At 45.2% G+C, this 10,989-nt stretch overlaps 1 protein-coding gene across 1 annotated transcript in view; it reads right to left on the bottom strand.

Moving 5' to 3' along the window:
- noc2l (NOC2-like nucleolar associated transcriptional repressor) overlaps positions 1 to 10,989 on the bottom strand; it is a 33,148-nt gene that overhangs the window by 1,912 nt on the left and 20,247 nt on the right. The window contains exons 15-18 of the mRNA XM_052482841.1: positions 10,295 to 10,438; positions 6,671 to 6,784; positions 6,111 to 6,243; positions 1,028 to 1,138 (exon numbers count right to left, since the gene is read on the bottom strand). Of these exons, the coding sequence (XP_052338801.1) occupies positions 1,028 to 1,138; positions 6,111 to 6,243; positions 6,671 to 6,784; positions 10,295 to 10,438 (502 nt within the window). The remainder of the gene's footprint in view (positions 1 to 1,027; positions 1,139 to 6,110; positions 6,244 to 6,670; positions 6,785 to 10,294; positions 10,439 to 10,989) is intronic.

Below are 10,989 nucleotides of genomic sequence, written 5' to 3'. Positions count from 1 at the left end.
TGTGCAGACCCAAACCAAACCATACCCTCTAATACTCACACTAGTGTGCAGACCCCCAAACCGTACTCCGTGTACGTGTCCTCTAATACTCACACTAGTGTGCAGACCCAAACCATACCGTACTCCCTGTACGTGTCCTCTAATACTCACACTAGTGTGCAGACCCAAACCAAACCGTACTCCCTGTACGTGTCCTCTAATACTCACACTAGTGTGCAGACCCAAACCATACCGTACTCCCTGTACGTGTCCTCTAATACTCACACTAGTGTGCAGACCCAAACCATACCGTACTCCCTGTACGTGTCCTCTAATACTCACACTAGTGTGCAGACCCAAACCATACCGTACTCCCTGTACGTGTCCTCTAATACTCACACTAGTGTGCAGACCCAAACCATACCGTACTCCCTGTACGTGTCCTCTAATACTCACACTAGTGTGCAGACCCAAACCAAACCGTACTCCCTGTACGTGTCCTCTAATACTCACACTAGTGTGCAGACCCAAACCAAACCGTACTCCCTGTACGTGTCCTCTAATACTCACACTAGTGTGCAGACCCAAACCATACCGTACTCCCTGTACGTGTCCTCTAATACTCACACTAGTGTGCAGACCCAAACCATACCGTACTCCGTGTACGTGTCCTCTAATACTCACACTAGTGTGCAGACCCAAACCATACCGTACTCCGTGTACGTGTCCTCTAATACTCACACTAGTGTGCAGACCCAAACCAAACCGTACTCCCTGTACGTGTCCTCTAATACTCACACTAGTGTGCAGACCCAAACCATACCGTACTCCCTGTACGTGTCCTCTAATACTCACACTAGTGTGCAGACCCAAACCAAACCGTACTCCGCTGACGTGCATGTTCCATTTTCACATTAGCCTTTCCGTCACAGTTCCAGAAACTACAGTGGATGCGTAACCAGGCCAGTCCAGTCCAGCTTGGTTCAGCTTAGTAGTGTGGAAAACACATCTTTGTCCTGCTCTGTAAGAGAGAAGCCAGTCCACAAACCTGAAGCACCATCATGGTCTTCCCCCACCCCCTCATCGTCGCTCAGGTCAGACAGCTCTTGAAGAAGATCAGCATCATCGTCATCCTCCTCGTCAGAGCCTCCCTTTTTGTCTGGCAAGAAGAGAGAGAGAAATCCAATATCATGTAACAGTTACTACTCCTCATTAGCTTTGACTTGGTTTTATTTAGATCGGGGTTTCCGTATGGAAAATGTGCTGCCGGATATTTGATCGACAACATTTAATTTACCGGACAGTATAGAAATTTACCGGATATGCACTGGGTGCATAACCTGATTAGGGGTTCCACCCACGGTGATCAGAATGACAGAAATCACATTTAGAATATGGTTATTCATATTAACAGAACATGCAAGTTGAGGATTCAATGATGTGCGGTCTTAACGGATTCGGATGTGCGCTTTGAACATGTTAGAATAACTGTCCACATTTACTTTTCCTCAGCCAACAAGACGAGTAACAAACAGCAAAATCACTAGTCTTGGTCAATCTACTAGAAAAGTTTAGGCTACCTATTCTATTGGTCAGTTTGTCGAGAAAGAAATAGCAGATTCCAAAACCGACTCTGGGACAGCTGTGGGACGATAAGATGAAAATTCATACAACCAGTACATATAAAATAAAAACAAAAAATGCAATGAATCTGATGCAACAGATCAGAACGTTTAGCAATTATTTTTTAAATAAACTATTATTTATTCACATTATAAGAGCAGAAATGCACATAAGGTAGTAGACTACACACAAATGTTCGTTCCATAACGCAATTAGCGGGAAAACACCATTGCCAAACGGGCAATGCACAAGCGAACGGCTTCATGTGACAGATGAAAATATCAGTTTAGAAAGGCCGAAGATCTAATAGGCTATTTTGAAGCAAGGTAAGACATGCCTCATAATATGCATTAAAACATTCAGGTTTCAAACAATTAAGTAGGTTTTCAAAATGCATACTGCCTCCAGCTCATTGCAATGTGGTGTGACGCGCTGATGAAGCCTGCCTTCCCCTGCCATTTGATGCCGCGTTCAAAACAACTGGGAACTAGAGGGCCTTCCGGGTGGCTCAGCTGATCCAGGTTCGATCCCGGGCTGTGTCGCAGCCGGCCGTGACCGGGAGACCCATGAGGCGGCGTCCGGGTTAGGGGAGGGTTTGTCAGGTTGGGATGTCCGTGTCCCATCGCGCTCTAGCGATGCCTATGTGGCGGACCGGGGCGCATGCATGCAGACAGTCGCCAGTTGGACGGTGTTTCCTCCGACACATTGGTGCGGCTGGCTTCTGGGTTAAGCGATAGGTGTGGCTTGGCAGGGTCGTGTTTCGGAGGACGTATGGCTCTCGACCGTAGCCTTTCCCCAAGTCCCTACAGGAGTTGCAACGATGGGACAAGACTAACTACAAATTGGATATCAAGACATTGGGGAGAAAAAGGGGCACTTACGACTTAAGCGCATTCAACTGAAAAAAATTAAAAATAGCTGCGACTGGAGAAAAAGTTCTGAACGGTCATCCAATTCGGGAACTGTCTTCTTTCCCAGTTGTCTTGAAAGCACCACAAGATGCTGCAGCAGCTCTTGAGCTGTCTGTTCGACTCAAAGGATCAATATCTGTATGCTGTACGCCAGAGATCATCAACTAGATTCAGCCGCAGGCCAATTTTTTTCTTGAGCAGATGGTTTGGGGGCCAGAACATAATTACAAATCATTTGTAGATAGAAAATTGACCTCAAGATGCCCAAACAGATAAGAGTATAATGTTTGACTAAAACAATTTCAAACGCTGCTTACATTTGTAGACGATCTTGTTTCTATCTATTATGTGTGGGAATAATTTGGAACAGATTTCTTAAAATCACTTGGAGCTGATTTCCCAGTGTTCTAAGTCTATTATGTCAAACAATAAAAAATATATAAAACGTTTTTTAAATGTGCCCTTGGGGGCAAAACTACCCGCCAGTTGGGGAACCCTGCTCTACGGGTGTGATAAATAAGATACATCATGAATATATTGTACACATGCGCCAATATAATTAAACTAAATTATGTAAATAAACCAATAAGTATGACCAGTTAAATGCATTTCCATTGACTGGCATTTCCATCAAAGAATAGGCAAAAAAAAATAATTTTGCAAAGGGAGGTAGTTTCACGAGCCAATGTCAACTAGTGTCAACACAATGACTGGAAGTTAATCGTATCTACTAGAATGGTAGCAGTTAACATAGACTTCTAGAAATTGCGCTAACGCTAGTTAGCAACTTCCTTCAAACCACATAAAAAATTGTATCCACGAGTTCAACTTAGTCTGCGGAAGTAGATAAAGGGCTTCAATGTCAAAATCCCGAAGTATCCTTTTAATTAAGAATCTCAGAATGAGTCCTGATACATGATCAGTTTTCATTTTGAATCATAATTAATATGTTTACATGAACAGAGGAAACCTGATCCTCGATCAGGCTTGCGTACTCTGAGATGCTTTATGAATATGGGCCCAGAAGTGTACAAATGCAGGCAGGTAGGTAGCATCTAACCACCTTGGAATTGCCTATTACCTGCATGGTGATGGAGCTGAGAATGCATTACTCATGACAGTTTACCACAGCCAATTTCACACATCTTACACTCAGTTGCTGCCTAAATATATAAAATGGAGATAGCAGGCAGGCTTCACTTCAGACAGCTACAAATTCCTTCTGTAAAATAGGCGAGTCTGTCTTGTGTGTGTGTGTGTGTGTGTGTGTGTGTGTGTGTGTGTGTGTGTGTGTGTGTGGCAGAGGCCACTGCAGAGTGGTCCCTGAGCTTTAAAGTAGGGTTTGATAAGATGTTGGTAGCCAGGAGGAGAGAGGCAGACACTTCAATTGCCACACTCCCAACACTTGCTACTAAGAGCATATTGACCACACACACCGATACACAGTGAGCTACCTAGAATGACCAATCCGAATGACCAGCCAAAATGTAATATTTCCATCAATGAATAGGCAAAAAAATGTTTTATCCTGGACAATTGGCCGGCGGAAAAAGTATATTGGCTTTTCTGTTTATTTGTTTATTGTCCAAAAGCCAGCCAGCCGGCTGACCCACCCACCACCGGACTGGGGTTGAGGTCGAAAATATACAGGTTAGGAAAAAGTAATAATTCCACGCATTTGAAAAATGTTTAAATGAATAGAATGACAGGAAAATAGTTGAGTAGTTAGCTGAACTTCACTACGATTGCAGTTATTTTTCCACTTTGGTGGCAAACTTTCCGTACTGCTAACATTCACTTCCAGTCATTTTCGCTTGCATTGCTGGTACAATGGTTTAGAATTCTTGGGATATTAGAATCCTAATCTTAACCTGTATATTTTAGACCTAGACTGGGGTTGTGAGGGACAGCAGGATCTACATGCCTGTCTGCCCCCAAACGACCTGAAGGACTTGACACCCCACAATAACAACTAGACACATTCATAGAAACCAATAACAACTAGACACATTCATAGAAACGAGTCTTCTCCTCCCCTCACACTTTCCTCCTCTTCATCTCCACCACTGGGGAATCTCAGCTGACTCCAACCAACCACAGTTTGGTAAGCTGCCCAAAGGTTGGAAGGTTGTCAAGGGCTGGAGGGTGGGTTGGTTGGTTTGTGTGTGCGGAGGACATGCGGGGGCAGCCAGTTAAGCCCTGGGAGCTGGAGGGAAGCGGAGGGGGGAGTAGGGGAAGTACTGGGGAGCGGCCACCTCTGGCTGTTCCGGTGGGCTGGTTTGAATTAGGAACCCCCACCGGGATCCAAGCCTGTGCTTCCTGAGAGAGAGAGAGAGAGAGAGCGCAAGGGGACGTGCCGCCGGGGCGAGGTGGGCCCGCGGCTTGCCGGCAGCTGCCCGCCCATTTGCGGAAACTCTCCCTACAATGAGGACCAGATGAAAAGAAAATCCCCTACCGCCCCCTCACTCTCTCCTTCCGACCTCTAAGGTTGTCCAACTGTAAAGCTGTAAAAGAGGACTCCTGCCCTGCCCGTGTCCTGTGGATGACCCAGAGCAGAGGGCCAGACACACAGGGCTTAAAGGAAGACAGGAGTGACAGCTGCACTCAGCTGAGAGTGAGAAAGGGAGAGAGAAATATAGAAGGATAGAGGAGAGAGAGAAATATAGGAGAAAGAAATATAGGAGAGAGAGATAAGTAAACTCCAACTAATTGGATAGAGCATGTCTTGCTGGGAGGGCTGCATGGCTACACTGAGGTCAGTTGTACATTCCCTCAGAATGAGCCATTGATTGGATCAGGATTCACGAACATCGACTTCAAGACTGCTTACACTCCGAGTAGAGAAGTAACGTACTATCTCAAAAAGAGCGAGCCCAAAAATTGTGTTGTATCCTTGCCATATAGGCGCTTAATTGTGTATTACAGTGTGTGTGTTAGAGAGTATGCTTCTGTGCTGTTGGCCAACAGCATATAGATCAGGGTTCCCTAACTGGTGGTTTTATGTGGCACCCAAGTTTTCTGAGCGATCAAAAAAAATGTAAACTTTTATTTATTTTGTATTATTTATTGTTGGAAATATGACTGTAAAAAAAACACCAGGAAATCAGCTCCAAGTTAATTGAATTAAAAAAAAAATGTTCTTAAGTATTCCCACACATGAGTGTATACAAATATAAGGAAGGTTTGAAATGATTTGGTTTTAAGGCAAAATGTATACATGTTAGGGCTTATTGCGGTTAATTTGCAGTATAAACATTATTTGTAATTATGTTCCGGCACATGGACCATCCGCTCAATAAAAATAAAAATCCCATGGCTGAATCTAGTTGACGATGCCTGCTGTAGATGGACTCTGTGCAACTCAATGCAGCCTCCTAATGGCCAAGACATGCATAGGACCCTCAAGCATGCGCTTCATCAGGTGAGAGACACTACTGGGAGTCTTTACTGGCCAGCTCTAACAGGAAATGTAGTGAGACAATTTGGCAACAGGAAACCAAAATGCGTGTTTCTTACTGGACAGGTCCAAGTCATCCCTCTCGGTTTCCAATTGGTGTGTAATGAACAGGACCCAGCTGTGTATGTAAATGGGGTTACCTTTGACTTTGAGTCCTCCGTCGTCATCGGAGTCGCTGTCGGACTCAAAGAGATCCTTGAACTCCTTCTTGTCCACAGCCTTCTTCTCCTGAATTTTCCTGCGTTTGATCTCAGGGAGGTCCAAGTCTTCCATCTTAAATGAGAGAGGAAATGTCAATATGCAACTCCACTTCAAAATGTAGTGACATGGAAAACTTCTTGTCAAAAGATTTGGGACCACATGACAATGAGACCATTGCTCAAGATCCAGATGATGCAGCAAAGTCACTTAAAAAACACGTTAAACATTTAGGCCATATTTACTTCCTAAAAACCACTGGAAACCGGCCCCATTGAAAACAAATAAAAGGGTAAAATTCTTAAAAAATGTTTGCATACAACCTTGAACATTTCCACCAATTTCCCACTGACATCAATGCATTATGTTACTCAAACCTTCAAGTTAAACATATCGTTTGTAAAAATAGGATGGGGATGTTTGTTTAATTTGGATGAATGTCCTGAAAATACTTTTATCTTAAAACAGTTGGTATGTAGGTGTGTGTGTGTCTGATAGTTACCCTCTCTTTCCCAGAGATCTCCAGCTGGATCTCCTTCTCCCTTAGCTTCTTCCACTGGCTGAAGTACCTGGTGAGGGGCGTCCCCTCCTCCTCAGTCTGCTTCTCCCACTTCGCCTGCACACACACACACACACACACACACACACGTTACATAGCCACTCTGTATTTGTGTATGTGTTGGGGCTGGGAATTGCCAGGGACCTCACGATACCTAGATGCCGATATGATGTATTGTGATTTTCACAATTCTATATGTATTGCGATTCGATACTGCGATTTTATTGCAATTTGATATTCCATGCATATTGATCACTATAGGTCTGTTGCAGAGCGAGCATGAGAAAACACGGTTTGATCAGTCAGGGACATTAGTGCTTAAAACATGTTGACTCACTATTTAAAAAGATGGCAAACAAGCTATAGGATGAAAAATACAGACTTTTTGGTGAAGGCACAGCAGACTAGCGCTAGCTAACACTACCTAGAAGAAACCCCACTCCCCACCCTTTTTTAATCGATACTTGGAGTTCAAGTATCAATATAATAAGGGAAGACTGGTTGAGCTACTACTAACGAGACGGATCTCAGTTTATTCCTTTCCGAGGCGTATCGACATTGATTTAAACTAAATGTCTGGGTATTGTGGTGTACTTTCACTTCAATTTATACTGAACAAAAATATAAAAACGCAACATGTAAAGTGTTGATCCCATGTTTCATGTAGTGAAATACAAGATCCCAGAAATGTTCTACATGCACAGAAAGCTTATTTCTCCCCAAATCTTTTTATATTTTTATTTCATCTTTATTGAACCAGGTAGGCAAGTTGAGAACAAGTTCTCATTTACAATTGCGACCTGGCCAAGATAAAGCCAAGCAGTTCGACACATACAACGACAGAGTTACACATGGAGTAAAACAAACATACAGTCAATAATACAGTAGAAACAAGTCTATATACGATGTGAGCAAATGAGGTGAGATAAGGGAGGTAAAGGCAAAAAGTAAATACAATATTGCAAGTAAAACACTGGAATGGTAGATTTGCAGTGGAAGAATGTGCAAAGTAGAAATAAAAATAATGGGGTGCAAAGGAGCCAAATAAATAAATACAGTAGGGAAAGAGTTAGTTGTTTGGCCTAAATTATAGGTGGAAATTGTTGTGCACAAATGTGTTTACTTCCCTATTAGTGAGCATTTCTCCTTTGCCAAAATAATCCATCCCCCTGACAGGTGTGGCATATCATCAAGCTGATTAAAGAGCATGATCATTACACAGGTGCAGCTTGTGCTGGCGACAATAAAAGCCCACTAAAACACAGTTGTGTCACAACACAATGCCACAGATGTCTCAAGTTTAAGGATTGTGCTATTGGCAAGCCGACTACAGGAATGTCCATCAGAACTGATTCCAGAGAATTTAATGTTAATTTCCCATAAGCCGCCTCCAACATTGTTTTAGAGAATCTGACGGTACGTTCAACCGGCCTCACAACCACATGTAACCACGCCCGCCCAGGACTTCCACATCCGGCTTCTTCACCTGTAAGGATCGTCTGAGACCAGCTGATGAAACTGTGGGTTTGCACAATCAAAGAATTCCTGCACAAACTGTTAGAAATTGCCCCAGGGAAGCTCGCCTGCGTGCTAGTCATCCTCACCAGGGTCTTGACCTAATTGCAGTTCGGCAAATGCCGAATGGCATGCTGGAGAAGTGTGCTCTTCACGGATGAATCCCAGTTTTAACTGTACCGGGCAGAGATCAGACAGCGTGTATGGCTCTGTGTGGGCGAGCAGTTTGCTGATGTCAACGTTATGAACAGAGTGCCCCATGGTGGCAGTGTGGTTATAGTATAGGCAGGCATAAACTACGGACAACGAACACAATTCCATTTTATGTATGGAAATTTGAATGCAGAGATACTGGGATGAGATCCCGAGGCCCATAGTCGTGCCATTCATCCGCCGCCATCACCTCATGATTCAGCATGATAATGTACGGCCCAACAGCCTGATCAACTCTATGCGAAGGATGTGTCGTGCTGCATGAGGCAAATGGTGGTCAGAGCGACAGTGAGAGAGAGCGAGAAGAGAAGCTGAAAGAGGAGACTGGAGAATCTACGCCAGCCCTTCCCCTAAAGGTCTTTGCGGATGGTATTGATCAGGCCAAATAGGATTATCTGATCTCCAAATTCAATAGAGCGTATAGACCGCAGCTTCCTTCGTCGGTTAGCTAAACCTATTTACGACAATTTGCAGTGGCGGTTATTAGGCTGGGCCCCAGCACAAAGAGGAGAGGACAGGACATGAACAGAAAGACCCAGTGCTTTTGTAAACACTTCAAACCCAGACAAAACAATGCTATGGGATTAGGGTTGAGTATTTGGCACAGCTGTTTCCTCACACCTAGCCTACCTACTCTAGATGATGGCAAAAACCTTTAATAAAAAAAAAAGCATAGGCCTACCAAGAAAAAAAGATATTCAGGCTTCAATTGAGTTCCATTGAAATGTGATCTATGTTTGGGTGTCTGGGGCCCACTTGCAGCCGAAACAGGGGCTGGCCTCTACCCCGGCAAGCATGGATGCCATGGCGAAAGGCTCCTCTGGGCCCGGAGCCGTGGCGACAGGCGCTGCCTCCGGTGCCACGCTGTCCGTCTCTGGCAGCGTGCGTACACATACACACACTTCTCCCAGGCTAAATTACACACAGAGACAGCCCCTCTTTCATTTCACTCTTAAATCTTTAGCACGTGTCCAAGGCACTCAGCCAGGATCGGAGGCGCAATGCAGCCTGGGAAGGGTGTGTGCTTGGTGGGGCAAGGTGGAGTGCATACGGTGAGAGGAAAACTCACACAGGAATAGGCATTTCCACCCCACACACACCTCCCTCATTAAGGCTGTGATGCTGGTTCAAACCTATAAAGGAGGGTCTAATGACCACAGCGCTGTCCTTTAACTAGCGCCACAGTGTTCACCTAGGGATGTCTCCTCCCGCATCCCTCCCTCTACCTCAGCTTCCTACTCAGGTTTCACTACAGCAGCCGCTAAGTGTGTGTAGCCTAGGCTCTTATCTCCCCACTGTCTGTGTGTGTAAAAGACACAGCCAGAGGAGAGGTCAGGGGGTTAAGGGTCAGGGGGCACATGATGGTTAAACGCTCTAGGCTGGTGGAGACCTTCACAGGCACTTCCTACGGGAGCTTGCCCAGGATTGGCGTATGCATGTGTTTTTTTGGAAGGGGGTGTACAGGGGGTTAAGAGGAGGTGGGACTGCTCCAGGCAGCTCCCCAGCAGACCGTTGTGTGTGTGTGTAAAAAACAATAAGTTGGAATCCAACAACCAACGCAACTCAATAATCAACTGTTGGTGAACCATCACATAATTGAAGAAGTTCAGCTTGCTGGCTGCTGAAAATCTCAATTTAATCATGAAACCTTACGTACGTACTGGGTGAATGTCTATATATTTGAGGAAGCAGAGGCACTGATGGGAAAGAGGTGTGTGTGTGTGCGTGCCCGCGAGCACATTGAAGAGGTGAAATGAGGGCTCTGCAACAGCAGCCCAGAAGACCGGGCACAGACAGGCTCAGTTGCTCACGGGCAGACACGCACACAGCCAAACTCACCACGGCGGCCGCGTCGGCCACTCCAAAGGCGGCCCTCTGTCTCCGGGCTGTGATGTGGCCGCTGTTCTCCTGTACCTTCTCCAGCAGCTGGCGGATCTGCTTGCAGTAATTGGCCACTTTGCATTCCTTCAGGAACGCTTTCAGCTGTGGAGCAGCAGAGGAGGTAGAAAGGAGGGGGGAGTGAAAAGCGGTATATAATCACCTCGTCTGGTGCTTGTCTTTCCCCTCTGGACCGTCACTACTTTATGCCCAGCGCGTGTGTTTGTGTGTGTGGCAACAGTAAAAACTGGAGTAGAAGAGGAATTGTCATGCGCCGTTTGCTTTGTTGAGGGCAGACCATTTCTTCCTTGGTCTTTCGGCATAGCTTGTAGAGGAGCTCGCCTCCCACCCACCCACTGCTGGCTGTCTCTGACAGGAAGTGGGCTCAGTGGTTGGTCACAGGGCCGTAAAAACAACGGCAAGCCGGTGGAACCATTAAAAGGTCAGCACAGACACACTTTACTCTTCAACCCACTCCGTCTCGCCCTCTTTTTCCATCTGGCCTACTCACTATAAGACCAAGTCAAGTTTCTTGCCGCATTGTGTTTGCTGCAGAGAAAGGCTAGCAGCTAAGATTATTATTTAATTTTTTTACTTGATAGTCAACACCTAAAAATGTTTGAGTTAGTATGTTGAATAGCTGACCATTTACCAAA

This window comes from Oncorhynchus keta, chromosome 28, assembly GCF_023373465.1.
Source record: "Oncorhynchus keta strain PuntledgeMale-10-30-2019 chromosome 28, Oket_V2, whole genome shotgun sequence".
Lineage (NCBI taxonomy): Eukaryota > Metazoa > Chordata > Actinopteri > Salmoniformes > Salmonidae > Oncorhynchus > Oncorhynchus keta.
Note: the sequence above shows the minus strand (reverse complement) of the source record. Positions and strands in the feature narration are given on the sequence as shown.